At 40.3% G+C, this 21,840-nt stretch overlaps 2 protein-coding genes across 3 annotated transcripts in view; both read right to left on the bottom strand.

Moving 5' to 3' along the window:
* SYTL5 (synaptotagmin like 5) overlaps positions 1-21,840 on the bottom strand; it is a 640,677-nt gene that overhangs the window by 537,847 nt on the left and 80,990 nt on the right. The window lies entirely within an intron of this gene.
* On the bottom strand, positions 3,848-4,329 carry LOC126068799 (histone H2A-Bbd type 1). The gene has a single exon (XM_049871497.1). The coding sequence runs from the start codon at positions 4,199-4,201 to the stop codon at positions 3,848-3,850; it is 354 nt and encodes a 117-aa protein (XP_049727454.1). The 5' UTR covers positions 4,202-4,329.

A 21,840-nucleotide genomic window follows, 5' to 3' on the forward strand; every position in this document is an offset into this window, starting at 1 on the left:
TCATTTCTTAAGAAAAGGTCATAATCTAGGAATTCTATATCTGAGCAGACCTTGGAAGTAACTTCAAGGCCTTCATTTTACAGCCATGGGAACTGATGTGCCCCCAGGTTATACTGGTTCTCTTCCCTCTTTTTTTACTATTTTGCCCCACTGTGTTATAAAGTCTCTTTTCATGCCTACACCAAGCCAATTTTACCCTCCAAGTGCCCCAGAGGCTCCGCTCCTGTTCTTGTGTCTTCTCACTTGATGATTTGTGCTGTGCTGACCCGGGTCTGACCCGACCTGCCCTGACTCCTGTTGCTCACAGACCTGGCCTGGCAGCCACACCCTCCCCAGCCTCTGTCCACGCTCACTCGGGATTCAGCGTCCCTCTCCCCACAGGGCCCTGGCCACCAACAGCGTCCTTTCCACGGGGCCCACGCTACAGCAAATCCTTCCTCGCCATCTCCCCTTCCACCTTTCAGAAATGCACAAAAGAGTCTAAACTGGAGCCGCTGAGGTGTCCCATGGGCAGTCATTCTCTCTGTCTCCCTTCCTCCCCTGAGTACCGGATTCCTGTGCACGTGAAGGAGGGGATTTGGGAGGGTGCGGAATGTAGACTGATGCCATGCTTGTCATGGGTACGATGTTTCCTGTGAAACCCCCAAGCACAGCTGAAGCACAGTTCCTAAAAGGGGTGGCAGTATGGCTCTGCCCAATTCTTCCATGCCTGTGTGAGCCTGCAGAGGGCTTGTCAACATGGGCTCCTGAACGCTCACCCTCCAAACTTCACCTCAGAGAAGAAATAGGGTCTGCCAGAGGCTAAGATGCCTGTTCCTTATAAGAGTCATAGGGACCATTCCCTGCCAGCCATTGCATGGACTGGGAGGGCTGAAAACCTGACCATACAGCATTGCTGCCTCCAACACGGTCCACTACCTGCTGTGGCTTCTCAGGCCTTTAATGAATTCCTCCTTGGCTGCACAGTGAAGTATCCAGGAGACTATGTTCAGTGCTACAACCATCCACAGCCATAAGCTAACAAACAGTTCCACAAACATCGGACAGGGATTTAGCCAACATGTCATCTTCTTACTTAATGATTAATTTTCTAGAATGACCCACCCTAGAGGCATTCACTGTAGGGTGAAGGACATTGGAATATGAGAAAATCATGTCCTGAACACAAAGATAGTGACCCACCCTAGAGGCATTCACTGTAGGGTGAAGGACACTGGAATATGAGAAAATCATGTCCTGAACACAAAGATAGTTCATTTCTAGGATAGGGGTGGTAATATTGGTGCTATTGTGTTATCAGCTGAGGGTGAATCTCCACCTGCAGTTGTTCGGGGGAGGGCTGCCTGCCAACCTAATTGAACAGAAGAGTAACCTTTTCATGACTGGTGGGATATACAGTTGCCCACGAACATTCTCTGTATCTCAGGCTCATTGGGATGCTGCTTTTCCAGTGGCAGCGCATGCTACTGCAACACAGGGGCCTTTATGACTGTCTGAAACAGAAAAAATGTGCATGTGCCACAAATGACTGTTTCTATAGCGTATTGTATGAGGTGTGTGCATTTTTGGTAGGAAAAGTAGAAATTTTGAAAAACAATTTTTGGGATATGTATGTCCCAGTGGACTTGAGGGGATTCTGGGGGGGGCGGTGGGTAAAATTAGTGGGGCAACATATGTCCTTCTGGACTATAAGGTCAGCTTGTGGGAGGGGGCAAAAAAAATCTACACTACCTACGAAAAATTCAACAACACTCAATGACTCAGCCATATTTCCATTAATGAAAACACATGGTATCAACAAAAATTCAAAGCAAAAAATAATTGGGTTTTGAAAGGGTAAGAGCGAGCTTGGCTAATGCTCAGAGTACTTCATGTCTCTATAACAAATCACAAAATTGTGGGGTGAACATTAGAAAACAAGGGTTCTATAAATACGAAGTTTAATAATGGGCATTATGCAGCAAGAATGTTTTCTTGGATTTACAGAAGCACATACTCCAAGGAGCTCCAAGCACAAGCCCAACACTGTTTCCTCCCTTCTCAGGACGCTCTCATGAAGTAGGCAAAGGCCCAGCTGGGTCCTTCTGCTCTGACAGAAGGTGGAAGGAGGCAGAACCAGGGAGAGTCACCAGGCTGTGGGGAGCAGAGGAACCCAGGGTGGGGCTGTCTGTCCCATGATCTAACTCTGTCTCCTCCCTCGGCACGGCTCTCTCCTGCCTCTCCACGAGGTTCCACAGGGGTGGTTTTCCCAGACATGGGCCCAGGCATCCAGCAATCACATGAGAACCAGGCCCAGCTCACCTTGGGCAGCACGCCTAAGCATGCAGTGTAGACAGAAGAAATGTAGCTGCTTATTGAGGGCGTACTGTGTGCCAGGCCCGGTGCTAAGCCCCAGTTTACAGGCACCAGGCAATTTAATATTTACAAAAACCCAAAGACAGGGGAACTCTGATTATCCCCATTTTACACTTGAGGCAACTGCTGCTTAGAGGGAATAAATGAATGCCCAAGATCACATGTCCAGTGTGGGGGGATGGTGGGGGTGCTGAGATCTCTAACCCAGGCCATGTGATCCCATTGTTAAGTCAGCAGGGCAACCTCTGACCAGCCCTCCATGAAAAGACAGGGGGCAGGAGAGGGTGGGCCTCAAGCATGTGATGAACGGGTGAAAACCTCAATGCTGACACTCACAGGGAAGGGTTGAGATTGCTACAACACTTAATGGGACACCTATTTTTTAAATTAAGACACCACATAAGATAGTTTGTACGAATTGTCCCTGTTTTTGAGTCTATCACTTGGGACAGAATTTATATAGAATACACTTATACCTCTTAAAACATACATTCAGCTGTGTTTTAAGAGGTATGTTTTAATAACTGTAGCTCTATCAAATACATGATTAGACAGATTTGGTGTTTCATCTGAGAACAGTATTGACCATTGTGTTTTCAATGAAATATATTTATAAGTTAAGTTCAGTGATATTTAAGAACCGTTGTTAACTGCCTGAATTGCGTGTCATCTTAGTTCAGATAGTAGCTTATATATAACATTACTCTTTAATTTCCCAGTGTCCACAGAGAGAACAGAACGATATGCTCCACAGGAAGGGTCTAAGCACTGACTAATAATCCCTGCCCCAAGTCTTTTTGTGGAGTGAGGCAGGGAATAAATAATAAAAAAAAAATTTTTTTTTCAGCATGACCACAGTTCCTTTTATGTTTCTTTATCGTTTCCATCACTTCTCAGTCTTCATGTAAAAGCCCCAGTAAGTTCATGCCAACCAATATGCCACCTTCTCCACCCCACCCCCGTTGCCATAACCTTTTGACGTTTCAACATTCCCTGTCATGAATAAAGCCTTCTGCACCTCGGCCGTGGTCTTCAGCTCTATCTTCAGTCTTACCAACATTCTGGGCACTTCATCATACCAACAAGGAGGCCCCCAGCTAACATCCTGACCTTGTATGGCTTTGACCTTCTCAGAACCCATGAGGAAGTCTCCTCTATCCCCACACCCCCACCTCAGCCACCTCAGCCCACCCAGGGCCACTTCCTGCACTGTTGCCATTAGAAAATGCCCCTCTCTGAAATCACTGATTCAAACAGCCCACACTGACCACCACCTTCTATTCCCCCAACTATCAATGGGTATCTCCCCTTGGATGTTTCACAGACACCTCCAATTCAAAATGACAGAACATGAGAGGAGTCAGAAATTCATGAATGTACCCTTTAATAGCATTTGCTGATGATACGAACATGGGACACCTTCACTGTTGAGTGGTTTGGGGGCTGGATGAGGCCGTGAGGGCTCCCACCAGGCTCTGGGACACGGGCATCATCACTTCTTCGTTGATCGGGGCTTATCATCCATCTGTGATCTGGTCACATCATTCAAGAGGCGGCTGAGCTGCGGGTTGCTGTCCAGTGCTGTCTCCACATGTTCTGGGGTGATGCGCATCTTGTGGTGGTTGTGGGCTTCGTTGCCCGCCAGTTCCAGGATGTTGGCCGTCAGGTACTCGAGAACACCAGCGAGAAAAACAGGTGTGGATGAACTCAGGCGCTGGGCATAGTTCCCCTCCCGCAGGAGACGGTCCACCCGGCTCACGGGAAACTGCAGCTCTGCTCTTGTGGAACGGGAGAGAGATGGTCTCCTACGCTTAGAGTGGCTGCGACGGCGTCTTTGCCCAGTCATGACGTTTACTGGATTTGGCTCTGATCTGCTCAGCTTGATTGTTCGGCTGGCCTGGGCCTCTGAAGATATCTGTGTTCATCCCCAGAGAATTTATCCCTGTGCGTTGGCCCTCATTGGTCAGGCAGCTGCCTTTGTGACACCTGGACTTTGTGATGTCATCGGTGTCCACTGGCCCTGATCAGGCCTGGGCCTAGAAATGTCTGTGGTAGGATCCTGGTCACACTAATGACTGGACCTTCTTTTTGAGTGAACTCTTTCTACTTGTCTTTAACATTGTATAAAGAAATGTGGGTTTCAATGGAAACTTTGCCTTGTCTAGAGGACACCACTCTAGGTTACCTGATTCTAGCTTTGCATTGTCTCTGAGCTCTTTCACAGCCCTTTGTAAGTTGTAGGTCACTGACAGATGTGCACAATAGCTTATCCAGTAGAGGTTCAATCATCTCTCCTCTCATGCTATAATCAAATCAATTTTTCCTCCACTGACATATTCATTTCAATATATCTACATCTGATCAATATGTCTGCATCTAATCTTTGGATTCTTTTTTGGACCAGCTATAACATCTGCCCATTCCCTCATGAGTTAAATGAAATATTTTAATACATGTTTATTTCACATTTGTATGAGTGTTATGATTTTACCCTGTTTAAAAAATATCTTTTTTTTTTAATCTTTTAATCATTTAGGAAGTCACACCAAGACGCCCTTTTTATAAATTACCTGCCAGACAAGTGTGTCAGACAATTGCCTGACAGACAAGTGTGCCTCATGCTTGGTTCAAGTCCAGGAGTGTCTTTTCTTGGCTCTCCTAGGTGAATCCAAAGCATAAACAAAACTTTCTTGACTCTCTGTTTTTCTCACTGTAATTTCTAATTTAAACATTTTAACTCTCCTCTCTACTTATTTTGTGTTTGTTTTGTTTTAGTTCATTTACAGCTGGTAAGTTATTCCCCACTGTTGACAGCAATGACTGGGAACTCCGTTTTATGGTCTGACCATTTGGAAATCTCTCTAAATGGATTCCTGGTTTACAGAGATCTAGCCCCTGTTGGGTGTGAAACAATAGAGAATCTGGTTTGTCAATCTTTTTTGTTTGTCTGTTCCTCCATATTTGAGCTAAAAGCAATGAAGAATTTCATGCCTTCCAGGACAGGAAAAATCATTTGATATGTGAGCTGGTGAGTTTTTTTTGTTTGTGTTTACTCTCGATCGATGGTTGAAATTGTAGAATTGAAACTATAAGCTCTAGTGCTCTGTGTGTGACTCTAAGTCTATGTGTCTGTAATTCAGAAATACATTCACCTCTGACTGTATGTGTGTGTGTGTAATATTTTCCTACATCTGGTGGGTAGTAATATACTAGATTTTAAAGTCTCTTATATTAAAAGAGTTCTGTTCTCATTAGCACATCTAGATAAATAATTGCTTGTATAAACTAAATATTCTTAAAATTCCCTGAAAAAAAGAATTTCGAACTATGATGATTTAAATCAGCTACAATTGAACAATATAAATTCTCTCAAAAATCAAATCAGAACCATTTTAAGAATTCAAATTCACACAATTTCTTTAAACTTTGACAAACCACTTTAATATTCTGGGTTTAATAAAAACAACTATGTCTTCTCTGATTTGTTGTTGTTGTTAGGTGCCATCGAGTTGGTTCCGCCTCATAGCGACCCTATGCACAACAGAATGAAACACTGCCAGGTCCTGCGCCATCCTCACAATCGTCGTTATGCTTCAGCTCACTGTTGCAGCTGCTGTGTCAATCCACCTCACTGAGGGTCTTCCTCTTTTCCGCTGACCCTGTACTCTGCCAAGCATGACATCCCTCTCCAGGGACTGATCCCTCCTGAAAGCATGTCCAAAGTGTGTACGACACAGCTTCGCCATCCTTGCTTCTAAGGAGCATTCTGGCTATACTTCTTTCAAGACAGATTCGTTCATTCTTTTCGCAGCCCATGGTATAGTCAATATTCTCTGCCAACGCCACAATTCAAAGGTGTCAATTCTTCTGTCTTCCTTATTCATTGTCACATGCATATGATGCGATTTAATATACCATGGCTTGGATCAGGCGCACCTTAGTCTTCAAGGTGGCATCTTTACTTTTCAATACTTTAAAGAGGTCCTTTGCAGATTTGCTCAAAGTGATGCGTCATCTGATTTCTTGACTGTTGTTTCCACAGGTGTTGATTGTGGATCCAAGTAAAATGAAATTGTTGACAACTTCAATCTTTTCTCTGTTTATCATGATGTTGCTTACTGGTCCAGTTGTGAGGATTTTTTGTTTTCTTTATGTTGAGGTGCAATCTATACTGAAGGCTGTGGTCTTTGATCTTCATTAGTAAGTGCTTCAAGTCCTCTTCACTTTCAGCAAGCAAGGTTGTGTCATCTGCATAACGCAGGTTGTTAATGAGTCTTCCTCCAATCCTGATGCCCCGTTCTTCTTCACATAGTCCAGCTTCTCAGATTATTTGCTCAGCATATAGATTGAATAGGTATGGTGAGAGAATACAACCTTTCCTGACTTAAACTAATCAGTATCCCCTTGTTCTGTCCAAACAACTGCCTCTTGATCTATGTAAAGGTTCCTCATGAGCACAATTAAGTGTTCTGGAATTCCCATTCTTTGCAATGTTATCCATAATTTGTTATGATCCACACAGTCTAATGCGTTTGCATAGTCAATAAAACACAGGTAAACATCCTTCTGGTATTCTCTGCTTTCAGCCAGGATTTGATTTACTCGTGTTAAATTTAATACAAGTGCACATTTTTATGCTACTTGTTTAAGTTTTTCCTAAACTTATAAAAGTTTCCTGGTCACATAAACTAGCATTACATCTATTTAATGTTTAAGTTTATGAAAAACATAAATTTATGTTTAACCAAGTTGAATTATCATTGTTCTGCCAAAGTTGTATTTATACAATAATAAGGTTTTGTAGTATGTCACCTTGAAGATAATTTCCAATATTTTTAGTAACTTAAAACCTTGGACTGATATTGTATTAATTAATAGGCATTCACTGGATGCCTAGATCATTTCTACAATAGAATACTGAAACTTTGATTACTAAGCATAATTTTATTTACTTTGGCTTCTTATTTGAACATACTACAAAGAGGCTATATCTTTGGTCTGTTAATGAACATGTTCATTTCTGCCACGTTTAGAAGTTGTATAAGGGATGTGTACAGCTGAATAAAGCTGGGTTAGGTATATTTGTGAGCTTTGCTAGTCTGCTAAAATGACAGAAATTCACGATTATACACCCACTAGTTTTCTCTGTGAATACAAAGGATTTTGCATAAAAGTTATAGTTAATATATGCAAATGAGACTCTACTAGGAGTCTCCAGATGATAACACAAACTTTATTTTGTTTTGATTAAGAGCAACAAAGAGAATGTTTCTGTCCTGAAGTGAGATGACTTGTTTTTCTAGAATGGGAAAGAAGATGGTGAAGGAAACAACCTAAATAAATACAGAAACCTGTAAAGGTTTGCAGAAAGAGAATCTAAAAAAGGAAGACAAGCTTTGTGTGAAAATTTTGCCAAATCTCAGTTTGGATGGGTTTAATCATAATTTTTCATAAAGAACTTTCTGGGTCTTTAGAATCAATATTATACTGAGGGAAATCTAGTTTGTTCTCTGTGAAAATGACTAAGTTTTCTTGGAGTATTGGTATACTCTTAATAAAAAAAAAAACCCAAACCCATTGCTGTTGAGTCGACTCTGACTCATAGTGACCCTATAGGACAGAGCAGAACTGCCCTATAGAGTTTCCAAGGAGTGCCTGGTGGATTTGAACTGCTGATCTTTTTGGTTAGCAGCTGTAGCACTACTCTTAATAAGATATTATAAAGGGTTATTCTTCACCTCTATTAGTTTCTTATGGCTGCTGTTTGACAAATTATCACAAAATTGGTGGCTTAAAATAATACCACTTTATTTCCTTAAAGCCCTGAAGTTCAGACGTGTGATATTGGGTTCACTGGGCTAAACTCAGGAGCCCTGGTGGCGTAGTGGTTAAGAGTTATGGTGAACTTCAGCTGCTAACCAAAAGGTCAGCAGTTCAAATCCTCCTTAGAAACCCTATAGGGCAATTCTACTCTGTTCTATAGGGTCGCTATGAGTCGAATCAACTTGATGGCAATGGGCTTTTAATGGGGCTAATTAAAAAAAAATTTTTTTTTTAACTCAAGGTGTCGGGGGACTGTCCTCCCCCTGGAGGCTTTAGGGAAGAATCCTTCCCTGGCCTTTAAAAGTTCTAGAGCTGCATTCCTTACATTCCTTGGATCTGGCCCCTTCATCTTTAAAGCCAGGAATATACCAACTTACTTAAGTTGTCACATTGCCTTTTTCTTCTGTAGTCCTATCTCCCTCTTATAAGAACACTTGTGACTACATTTAGAGCCAAACTGGATAATTCAGGATAATCTCCCCATCTCAATATTCTTAACTTAACCCTGGTGGCATAGTGCTTAAGTGCTACGGCTGCTAACCAAAGGGTAGGCAGTTAGAATCTGCCAGGCGCTCCTTGGCAACTCTAGGGGGCAGTTCTACTCTGTCCTATTGGTTCGCTGTGAGTCAGAATTGACTCGACGGCACTGGGTTTCGTTTTGGTTTTAATCACAACTACAAAGTCCCTTTGGCCATAAAAAGTAACATTCACAAGTAATAAGGATTTAGATCCTGCATATCTTTGGGGGCCATAATTCAACCTACCACATCATCTTATTTACAATCTGCCCAAATAAAATAGATTCTTTATTTCACTAGAATATCCCTTTGTTCTGACTTTATCATGCCCTTGATTATTCTCTTTAATATAAAAGAAAGTTCCATGTTTCTGAATGTCTTAAAGATTTTTGTATGTTTAGTTAATACACCTAGATTTTGAGGTATCATTGGTGTACACTCAGCCCTGATCAGGCCTGACCCTAGCCATGATCTGGATAGGAACCTGGTCACACTAGTGACTGAGTCCTCTTTTTGAGGGAATTCTTAAATTTCTACTTGACTTTAACACTGTAGGGGGAAAAAATGTGTCTCAATGGAAACTTTGCCTTGCCTAGAGGACACCACAGGAGGTTTTCTGACTTTAGCCTTCCATTGTCTGTGGGATCATTTACAAGCCATTTTAAGTTTCAGGTCACTGATAGACATGCACAATGTCTTGACAAGTAGAGGTTCAATAGTCTCCTCTCTCATACTGTAATAACACCAGTTTTGCCTCCATTTATATATTTCAACATTCCTGAACAATTTGCCTGAACGTGTTCTTTGAATTTTCTTTTGAACTGATTATAACATCTTCTCATTCCCTTATGAGTTAAATGGAATCTTCTAACACATGTTAACTTCATATCTGTATGAGCATTATGAATTTACCCTGATTGAAAAAACATCTTTTAACTGTTCTGGAAGTCACACCAACATGCTTAATGTGTTTGTTTACCTACCAAAGCCAGGTAAACTTCAATGACTGAGATGTACATCACATGAGTAATTAAAGCCCTGAGTATCTTTTCTTGGCTCTCCTAGGTAAATCAAAAGTGCAAATAAAACTGTTGAGTCTCTCTTTTTTTCCCTCTCTCTCTCATTTTAATTCTCCTCTGCACTAATTTTGTGTTTCTGCTTTATTTTTAGTTCACTTATAGCTGAGAGCAGTTTTGAACATTCTGATTCCAAAAAACGAGGAAGGGGAAGAAACACTTGTCCGAGCAATTGTGAAATCCAACTGGGGAAACTCCATCAGGTGTCATGGCCTGGGATTAATTCTCTGTGGCTCAAGGCTCTACTCTCGGATACCATGACTCTACCTTGTGGGCTCATAACTCTTCCCTCTGGGCCTGAGGCTCTGCCCTTAAGTCATCTTTTCCTTTGTCCTGAATGGTAACACGTGTGTGAAGATGAGCAGTTTTATCAGCCTGTTTCCTGTTTGTAGAATTTTGGGAGCCCCACAGCTTTTTTTCATTTTATCCTCTATCTGTCCCTTTCAGTCCAAGATGACAGTGCTTCTGATATTAGTCCTTTTCAGCTTCCTTTCAAGGATTCTCTTCCCCAAAACCTCCATTTTCATTACATAATCTTTCTTCTTGAACAAACGCTGCCATTCATATGTTTCAGGAAACACCTTTTTGCTGATGACTCCAAAATCTGTATCTGGAGCCCAGACCTCTTTCTTGGAGCTAAAATTGTCTCATAGCTTGGTCAAAACTGACCTTATTATAACTCTGCTATCTAATAAAGTCATTTTGGTGAGCTTACTTAACCATTCTAATTTTCTGTTTTTGTATCTATAAAATGGGAGTCGACCAATTTGGTTGTGACAATGGCACAGGACTGGGCAGTATTTTGTACTGTTGTACATAGGGTTGCTATGAGTTAGAATCACTTTGACGACACCTAACAACAACAACAAAATGGGAGTAATATCCAACTCAGAGGACTGTCGAGAGGATTAACTGATGCAGTGCTGGTAGGAGTACCTAGTAGTGCCTGACAGTAGTAAGTCCTCAATACACATCAGGTATTATTATCTTCATCCTCCTGGATTTTCACATATTAATCCTTTATCATATTGAATGTGGCTGATATGTTATCAGATTGTTTCCCTCTATCCTTTTCTTTCCATCCCTTGAAAAATATTCACTGAGTATCTCCTATATGTAGTGTACTAAGGATAAAACACTGATCAAGACAGGCAGGCCCCACCCTTACTGTTTATATGCTGGTGGTAACATGGATATTAAACAGTTCACTACAATACAGAGACATGGGTGCCACCTTTAACTCCCTTCATTCATTATCTGATCCCCAATATCCATCTTGATGAAATTCTTTCAGTTTTTCTCCTTATTGACTGTGAGGTCCATTCCTCCCTCTAGCTCTGCACTGTCCAATGCAGTAGCCACTAGCTACACGTAGCTACTTAAAGTTAAATTAATTAAAATTAAATATAATAAAAATTTAGTCCCTTAATCATATTGCAGCCCTGGTGGCTCAGTGGTTAAGAGCTTGGCTGCTAACTAAAAGGCTGGCAGTTCAAATCCACCAGCCGCTCCTTGGAAACCCTATGGGGCAGTTCTACTCTGTCCTATAGGGTTGCTATGAGTCAGAATTGATTTGATGGCAATGGGTTTTTTTTAATGGGTTTAGTCATACTACCCACATTTCAAGAGCTCAAAAGAAACATGTGGCCTGTAGCCACTGTATTGGACAGTGCAGACAGAACATTTCCATCATCACAGAAAGTTATATTGGACAGCACTGTTGTAGCTTCGATGTCCTAAATAACATCTTTATCACTTCTTTCTTGCACAGTAAAACAGTCTAGGTATTAGTCATTCAGCTTTTAGTCCTACTCTCTCAATCTATTGTTCACTGGCTTCCCAGAATGACTTCCAGAATGCAAATATAACCATGTTTATAATTCTTCAATACTCCCTCATTGCTTTCAGGACAAAAGCTTTACAGGCTGACACATAATACCCTGAATTATCTGGTCCTTGCCTACCTTTCAGTCCTAATCTTTTGCAATTCTCTTTACAACATCATCTGCTCAAGTCATAGTGACTCAATAACTTAGAATAGTCAAAAGAATTTGAAAGATAAGAACAAGTTGGTGGACTTACATTACCCAATTTTAAGATTTATTGTAAAGCTTATACAGCAATCAGGATAATGTATTATTTGCAAAAGGATAGACACATAGATCAGTGGAACAGAATTGGAGATCCAGAAGTAGATCCGTGTGTGTGTGTATCATCAATTTATTTTTAATCAAGCTGCCAAGGTGATTCAATGGGGGAAAGGATAATTTTTTCAACAAATGGTGCTTGTACAATTTAATATTCATATGGGGAAAAATGAACTTCATTCCTTACCTACATGATATATATGATGTCTATAATAATTTATTGTGATGTATACATGTAGTATGCAATATATAATACCTGATATACAGGGAGTCCTATGTTATGAACGAGATTTGTTCCTAAGTGTGTCTTTAAGTCGAATTTGTAGGTAAGTTGGAACAGGTGCACACGGGTCTTATTTAGCCTTACTTTAGTGCAAGAGGAAACCCTGGTGGTGTAATGGTTAGAAGTTCGGCTGCTAACAAAAAGATGGCAGTTTAAATCCATCAGACACTCCTTGGAAACCCTATGGGACAGTTCTACTCTGTCCTATAGGGTCGTGATGAGTTGGAATTGACTCGACAGCAATGGGTTTGGTTTTTTGGTTTTGGTTAGTGCAAGAAAAGGCTTGAAGACTTTTCAATGATTTAAAAGTTGCATGTGCAGCAAGTGAAGGTGATTACGATGAATTTTTTTTTTGAATAGGAAGGTTGATTCAATAATTTTAAAGTGAGGGAAAATTTATATAACATTAAAGGGCAAGTATGACTTGTCCGTAAGTCAGATGTTCATAACCCAGGCACTTACTGTACATATATATGATCTATATAACAAATTAGAAATGGATCACAGACTTAAATGTGAAAGCTAAAACTATAAAAGTTCTAGAAGAAAACACAGGAGAGAGTTTTTGTGATCTTGGGTTAGGCAAAGATTGCTTACATAAGATACTGACAGCACAAACCATAAAAGAAAAAAAAATTAATAGATTGGACTTCATGAAAATTAAAAAACTTTTGCCCTTCAAAAGATATCAGGAAGAAAACAAAAAGGGAAGCTAAAGAATGGGAGAAAATATTCACAATACATATATCTGACAAAGGACTCACTCCAGAATATATTTTTTAAAAATATTGTGTCTCAAGAATCAGAAGATAAATCAATTAAAGTAGGGCAAAACATCTGAACAGGTGCTTCATAAAAAAAGACATACGCATGGCCAATAAGCACATGCAAAAATCTTCAACATCTTCAGTCATTAGAGAAATGCAAATTAAAACAACATGAGATACCTGTACACACTCAACAGGATGGCTGCAGCCAAAAAGACCAACAATACCACATGTCGGAGAGGATGCAGAAAAACTGGAACTCTCAAACATTGTTGGTGGGAACACAAAATGGTACAAACACTTTGGAGAACTTTTTGCAGTTTCTAAAAAATTTAGACACTTACTATACTACCCATGATTCTACCCCTAGGTATTTTTTCAGTAGAAATAAAAACATATGTCCCCAAGAAGACTTGTACGTGAATGTTCATTTCAGCTTTATTCATAATCACCAAAAACTGGAAACATCTCGAATGTCCATTAACAGATGAATGGATAAAGAAAATGTAGAATATCCATATAATGAAATACTACTCAGCAATAAAAGGGAAATGAAATTCTGGAAAAGGCAAACTAATCCACAGAAACAGAAAGCAGGTCATTGTTGTCCTGGCGTCAGGGGTGGAGGGATGGATGGACTGCAAGAGGCCCTTGAAGACAGAAATGTTCTGTATCTTGATTGTGGTGGTGGTTTCATGTATATATATATGAAGCAAAACTTATTGAAGTACATACTTAAATGGGTGCAGTTATTGTACATAAATTACACTTCAATTATAAAGTTGAAAAAAAATGTAAAGAAGTCACACCGAATCCTTTGCAGTTGCTCAAACATGTCATGTTCTCTCACGCCTCCATGCTATCAAGCATAGTATTCCTCCTTAGGACTTGCCCTGCCCCTATCCCCATAGTCCAACTTTCCTGGCTACCTTCTTTTAAAATCAGATCTGATGTCTGCTGACTCTGGGAAGACTTTTCTCACCAAATCTGGGTTAGGTGCCCTCCACACCACTCCCATAGCATTCTGTGCTTAATTACATCAGCATATGGAGAAAAAATGTAAAGATGCTCAGGTTTCGTGTATCAAGGTCAGAGTGGTGAATTCCCAGAGTTCCAAGAGCTTGGCCACTGAGAGACCACCCAGAGTATCAGTCATGAGCATTTGAAAAAATACCTCAAAAATTTCATCTTCAGCCTAGGCTCAGAAACCCAATCCCGTCAGCACAATAAAAGCATATCAGTGGTCTACTGACATTAAACAATTTCACAAGATACAATAGAACTACCCCAGGAACTGGAATACTTCAAGTTCATACAAACAGATTCCCCCCATTCCCCCCACCGCCCCTACAGGCCAAGGATTCTCTGTAATTCATACCTAGAGCGTGGCCAGAAAGCATTAGCTCAGTTAGTGAATTCCATGTTACTTCAGTGATAGAAGCAGGATCCACAAGTAGTAGTCACAGGTGTTAAATGTTTGCTCCTTATAAGAAAGATGCTTCTAATCATGACAGCAGTTTAAAAATGTGATGGAACTGTTTGGAATAGTTGGCTGGCCAGCTGTTGTCTAATATCAGGTGATACAAACCATCCTAATGTAAAAGGGTCTGATGACCAATAAAGTTCCAACTTTCAGACACTATGAGCTTTGGTCTCTCACATCCTAGCACACAGTAGCTCTATGGTACAAGATAGCATTTCTTCCATCAGTCTAACTTTCCATGCTATCTTAGCCCCTTAGCCCCAGCTGATGCTCCAATCTACTTTGTTGGCATTTTATTTGTTTGCTTGATTTTTTTAAATAAGGATTTCCTATTTCAGTGTGAAAGCCAAGCTAGAATGATGGAGATCCATGAGGCAGCATATGTAGTGGTGTCATACAAAAAGCACAGAAAATGGGATCAGACACGTCTGTGTTCTACCCCAGTTGTGACAACTGTGTGACTTAAAGAAAATTCTTTAACTTTTCTGATTTTCAATTTCCTTATCTGTCAAATTTACAAGTTTATACCTTTCTTGACAAATTGGTGAAGAATTAATTAAGATAATACATGTAAAGCAACTGGTTTATATTAAATGTTTAATAAATATCAATTATGTCACTCCTCACTTTATACAAGAAAGACAACTGATGAGTAGAACACACCCAGGTATCAATTTTAAGTAGTTTGCATGCTGGCTGCACATATTTCAAAAGACCAAGAGGTCTTTGAGGTGGGGGCATATGTTATTCATCTGTGAATATTCAGTGCCTCCTAGCCCAATGCTAAGAATTCGGTGGGTCCTCAATAATGTTGCTAAATAATAAAAAAACAAAGAACAAGGATTGGTAGTTAGAAAATATGACCTTGGTACTAGAAACAATGTGGGAGATAAAATGACAGAATTTTGCAAGACCAACAACTTCTTCATTGCAAATACCTTCTTTCACCAACATAAACAGCAACTATATAAAGTTTTTTTTTTTTATACACCTGGACCTTGCCAAATGGAACACACAGGAATCAAATTGACTACATCTGTGGAGAGAGATGATGGAAAAGCTCAATATCATCAGTCAGAACAAGACCAGGGGCCGACTGTGGAATAGATCATCAATTGCTCATATGCAAGTTCAAGTTGAAAGTGAAGAAAATCAGAGCAAGTCCACGAAAGACAAAATATGACCTTGAGTATATTCCACCTGAATTTAGAGACCATCTCATGAATAGATTTGACGCAATGAACACTAGTGACCGAAGACCAGATGAGTTGTGGAATGACATCAAGGACATCACACATGAAGAAACCAAGAGGTCACTGAAAAGACAGGAAAGAAAGAAAAGACCAAGGTGGATGTCACAGGAGACTCTGAAACTTGCTCACGAACATCGAGCACCGAAAGCAAAAGGAAGAAATGATGAAGTAAAAGAATTGAACAGAAGATTTCAAAGGGTGGCTCAAGAAGACAAAGTATTATAATGACATGTGCAAAGAGCTGGAGATGGAAAACCAAAAGGGAAGAACATGCTTGGCATTTCTCAAGCTGAAAGAACTGAAGAAAAAATTCAAGACTCGAGTTGCAATAGTGAAGGATTCTATGGGGAAAATGTTAAAACGATGCAGGAAGTATCAAAAGAAGATGGAAGGAATACACAGAGTCATTATAACAAAAGAATTAGTCGATGTTCAACCATTTCAAGAGGCAGCATATGATTAGGAACCGATGGTACTGAAGGAAGAAGTCCGTGCTGCTCTGAAGGCATTGGTGAAAAACAAGGCTCCAGGAATTGATGGAATATCAATTGAAATGTTTCAACAAATGGATGCAGCGCTGGAGGTGCTCACTTGTCTATGCCGAAAAATATGGAAGATAGCTTCCTGGCCAACTGACTGGAAGAGATCCGTATTTACGCCTATTCCCAAGAAAGGTGATCCAACTGAACACAGAAATTATAGAACAGTATCATTAACATCAAGCATTCGACTGTGTGAATCATAACAAACTATGGATAACATTGCGAAGAATGGGAATTCCAGAACACTTAATTGTGCTCATGAGGAACCTTTACATAGATCAAGAGGCAGTTGTTTGGACAGAACAAGGGGATACTGATTGGTTTAAAGTCAGGAAAGGTGTGCGTCAGGGTTGTATCCTTTCACCTTACCTATTCAATCTGTATGCTGAGCAAATAATCTGAGAAGCTGAACTATATGAAGAACAACGAGGCATCAGGATTGGAGAAAGACTCATTGACAACCTGCGTTATGCAGATGACACAACCTTGCTTGCTGAAAGTGAAGAGGACTTGAAGCACTTACTAATGAAGATCAAAGACCACAGCCTTCAGTATGGATTACACCTCACAACTGGACCAACGAGTAACATCATGATAAACGGAGAAAAGACTGAAGTTTCCAAGGATTTCATTTTACTTGGATCCACAATCAACAGCCATGGAAGCAGCAGTCAAGAAATCAAACGATGCATTGCATTGGGTCATTCTACTGCAAAGGACCTCTTTAAAGTATTGAAGAGCAAAGCTGTCACCTTGAAGACTAGGGTGTGCCTGACCCAAGCCATGGTATTTTCAATCACATCATATGCATGTGAAAGCTGGACAATGAATAAGGAAGACCGAAGAATTGACGCCTTTGAACTGTGGCGCTGGCGAAGAATATTGAATACATCTGTCTTGGAAGAAGTACAACCAGAACGCTCCTTAGAAGCAAGGATGGCGAGACTGTGTGTTACAGACTTTGGATATGTCAGGAGGGATCAGTGCCCGGAGAAGGACATAATGCTTGGCAAAGTACAGGGTCAGCAGAAAAGAGGAAGACCCTCAACGAGGCGGATTGACACAGTGGCTGCAACAGTGAGCTCAAGCATAACAACGATTGTAAGGATGGCACAGGACTGGGCAGTGTTTCATTCTGTTATGCACAGGGTCACTATAAGTCAGAAGTGACTCAACGGCACCTAACAACAACGAATAATTATATGACCCAGGAGCTCATGGCTGGGTGGGTTTGTTTTTTCCCATGAGATCTGGATAACCTTTGAACTCAAGAAGCTCATATTTTCTAGTAGATAGCTCAAAAACGATACAAAAAAACCCACTGCCATAGAGGCAATTCTGACTGAGAGCAAGGCCATAGGGTTTCTGAGGCTGTCAAACTCTATGGAAGGAAGCAGACTGCCACATCTTTCTCCCTCGGAACTGCTGGTGGTTTCGAACTGCCTACCTAACTTTTGGTTAGCAGTTGATTGCTTTAACCACTGCGCCACCAGGGCTGCTTTCAACAACAGTAACTGTAAGAAGAACAAAAGCCAGCCAGGAGGCCATTTTAGGAATTTAGGTATGGAAAACAGTTATACTGCCAAGGTGGTTCTTATCAAGGTTAAATGGTGGAGGAAGAAGGAAGGAATAAATTAAAGCCAGGAAACAGGGCAAAGGCATTTTTTGTCATTGTAATCACCAAACAATCACACATCTGTGAAGCATTAGTCATCTGTAAAAAAAAAAGAATGGGTACCGTGAGTCATGCTATCTTTTATGAGTCTTAGTCAGGGCTGCATTTTACCGAGCTGAAGCTCAACCTGTGTTTACTCTACAACCCCGCGTCATGTCCTCTCTGGTTATTGTGGCAATGCCTGAAGTTTTAGTTTGAGATAGAAAAGACAATATCGATGAAGCAAAAACATACAGAAATTCAGAAAAGATCAAAAGAAATGTTTTGAAAATGTTCTGAAAACTAGAAATGTTATTTAAAGCTAAAGTGGTAGTTTTATTATCTGAGCCTATCAAGACACAGAATTGCAAGGTGCAGATTTGCACTTGTTTCAAGTGTTTGTTCAAAAAATAGTAATGATGAAGAGCTAATTTGATGGATGACACTGATGATAAGTGTTTTTTGCCTAATTACAAGACATTACAGCAATGGGCTCAAACACAATAACAATTGTGAGGATGGCAGAGGACCAGGCAGTGTTTCGTCTGTTGTATATGGGGTGACTATGAGTCAGAACCAACTCGACGACACCTAACAGCTCTATCCAAAGGTTCAATACAAAATTTTCAAAAGATGATCGTCATGGATTGAACTGTGTCCCCCAAAAGTGTCTGTCAACTTGGCTAAGTCATGATTCCCAGTATTGTATGACTGTCTACCATTTTGTCATTTGATGTTATCTCCCTGTGTTGTAATTCCTGTCAGTATAATGTTAATGAGATGCATTAGGGGCAGTTATATTGATGAGATCTTCAAGATTAGATAGTGTCTTAAGCCAATCTCTTTTGAGATATAAAAGAGAGAAGTGAGAGAGAGAGACATGGGGCCCTCCTAACACCAAGAAAGCAGTGCCAGGAGCAGAGTGTGTCCTTTGGACCTGACGCTCCTGCGTGGAGAGGCTCCTAAACCAAGGGAAGACTGGTGACAAGGACTTCCCTCCAGAGCTGACAGAGAAAGCCTTTCCCTGGAGCTGATGCACTGAATTTGGACTTGTAGCCTACTAGACTGTGAGAGAATAAATTTATCTTTTTTAAAGCCATCTACTTGTGGTATTTCTGTTATAGCAGCACTATATGACTAAGACGATGATTTTCATATTTTAGCCTATACACTTGATATGGAGTCCTTGGGTAGTGCGAAGGTCTAACGTGCTTGGCTGCTAACTTAAAGGCTGGAAGTTTGAGTCTACCCAGAGATGCCTCGAAAGAAAGGCTTCGTGATCTACTTCCCAAAAATCAGCCACTGAAAAGAGCCCTACAGAGCACAGTTCTACCCTGACTCACATGGGGTCACCATGAGTCAGAATTAACTCAATGGCAACTTTTTTTTTTTAATGCTTCATATGAAAAAAAGTTTTTAGTAGAAGTGGTATTGCAATCCATATTTAGAAATACTTGATGATGAAACATAAGGTTTGTTTGTTGTTGTTCATGTGTTAAGACTTAAAATTAGATAAGGCCTTCAGCATATCAGTTCTAATAAAGAAATCAAAGACATCAGTCAATGAAGAAGCAACTTATTAAGCACCTATGATGGGTCCTCCATTGTCATGTCCATGGGAGGTTTATAAAATTAAAAAAAAAAATTGCCATCAAGTTGATTCTGACTCATAGCAACCCTATAGGACAGAGTAGAACTGCCCCATAGGATTTCCAAGGAGCAGCTGGTAGATTCGAAAGGCTGACCTTTTGGTTAGCAGCCAAACACCTAACCACTGTGCCACCAGGGCTCCTTTATAAAACTATAGACTACAAAAGTAACCTTCAAGTAGCTCATGTGAAAAATTCAGATTATATTAGTGTACATAAGTGCTAAATTGTACTATCAGAAAAGATTAGAAGAGTAAAAAAAAAATTTAGTCTAGAGAGGTGAAAAACACATTTCTATTATTCAACAAACTAGAATTATTTGGGACTAAGCTGAACTGTTCTAGGCAAGGAAGTGGGTGTAGCAGGTTAAAAGTATGGCCTCTAAACCAGACTGCCTAGGTTTGAATCCCAATTAGCTAATTAGCAGTGTGACCTTGGCTTTATTATTTAGCTGCTCTGTACCCTGGTGGAGTAGTGGTTAAGTGCTATGGCTGCTAACCAAGAGGTCGGCAGTTCAAATCCACCAGGCACTCCTTGGAAACTCTATCCAGCAGTTCTACTCTGCTGCTATAAGTCGAGCTCGACTCGACGGCAGTGGGTTTTTGAGTACTGCAGTTTTCTCACCTGTGAAATGGAGATGACATTACATCTGTCTTAGTCATCTAGTGCTACTATAAGAGAAATACCACAAGTGGATGGTTTTAACAAAGAGAAATTTATTCTCTCGCAGTCCAGGAAGCTAAAAGTCCCAATTCAGGGAGTCACCTCCAGGGGAAGGCTTTCTCTCTCTGTCGGCCTTCTCATCAACCTTCCCCTGGACTAGAAGCTTCTCCACACAGGGACCCTGGGTCCAAAGGAAACGCTCTGCTCCTGGCACTGCTTTCTTGGTGGTATGAGGTCCCCACTCTCTGCTGACTTCCCTTTCCTTTTATCTCTTGTAAGATAAAAGGTGGTGCAGGCCACCCCCAGGGAAACTCCCTTTACATTGAATCAGGGATGTGACCTGAGCAATAGTGTTACATCCCACCCTAATCCTCTTTAACCACAGGCAGAGATTACAATTTATAGCACATAGGAAAATCACAAAATGGAGGACAACCACACATGGCCTAACCAAGCTGACACATATTTTGGGGGGACATAATTCTATCCATTACAACATCTTAGGGTTATTGCGAGTTAATATTTGCGAAGCATTTAGAACAGTGCCTGGTGCGTAAGCACCACATATGTGCTTGTTAAGTAAACAAGAGAAGAAAAAGTGAGTGAGTCCTTTTGGGCTCTAATTATTTTATAAGAAGTTCAATTATTACAATCAGGTAACAAAGTTATTTAAAAAATACAAACTGACAAATCATATAGCTGAAGAGAATTTTCTTCAATAAGGGAATCACTTCTTGACCTTGTTACAATTAATTATCTAGATGATATCCTACAAAAAGAGATTATGGCACAGTGGATAATACTCAGATATTCGACTGAGATGGCCTGAGTTTGAATCCTAGGTCTATCACTTATTAGCCGTGTAACTTTGGGAAAATTACTTAACTTCTCTGTGTCTTAGCTTCTCATTAAAACAAGGATGAGTCTAGATTCTACATCATAGGGTCTTTATACAGATTAAACGAGTTAATATTTGTAAAGTACTTGGAACAGTGGCTGGCATTTTTACTGTTACTATGTTTTTTTTTTTATGTTTTAGGGAACAGAATCTATGGCCAGACACCTATTAGGGTGGTATAAAGGTTAGAAATTATATTAACACATATAAATAAAATAAAAATATCTTTTTTTTATTTCATCTCTGATTTCTCCTATTACCCAGTGGTTTTTAAGCAGGGACCTATTCAGTTTCAATGTATTTTATTTTTTTTTTTCCTTGTTCTTCAAGTTGTTAATTTCTACTTTGATGGCACTATGGTCAAAGAAGATACTTTGTATTATCTCAGTGTTTTGGATTTTGTTGAGAGCTGCTCTGTGGCCTAAGATATGATCTATTCTGGAGAACGTTCCATGTACATTACTTTGCAGCTGTTGGGTGGAGTGTTCTATATATGTCTATGAGGTCGTTGGGTGATAGTGTCCTTTAGATCTTCTGTATCTTTTTTGAGTTTCTTTCTAGATGTTCTGTCCTTCACCGAAAGTGGTGAGCTGAAGTCTCCCACTATTATTGTGGAACTGTCAATTTCTCTTTTCAGTGCTGTTAGAGTTTGTTTTATGTATTTTGGAGCCCTATCATTGGGTATGTAGATATTTATTATGGTTATGTCCTTATGATGGATCGTCCCTT

The sequence above is a fragment of the Elephas maximus genome, chromosome X (genome assembly GCF_024166365.1).
Source record: "Elephas maximus indicus isolate mEleMax1 chromosome X, mEleMax1 primary haplotype, whole genome shotgun sequence".
Lineage (NCBI taxonomy): Eukaryota > Metazoa > Chordata > Mammalia > Proboscidea > Elephantidae > Elephas > Elephas maximus.

Excerpts from the sequence above, each read along its gene's own strand:
- LOC126068799 (XM_049871497.1), bottom strand. The coding sequence starts at position 4,201 with ATGACTGGGCAAAGACGCCGTCGCAGCCACTCTAAGCGTAGGAGACCA.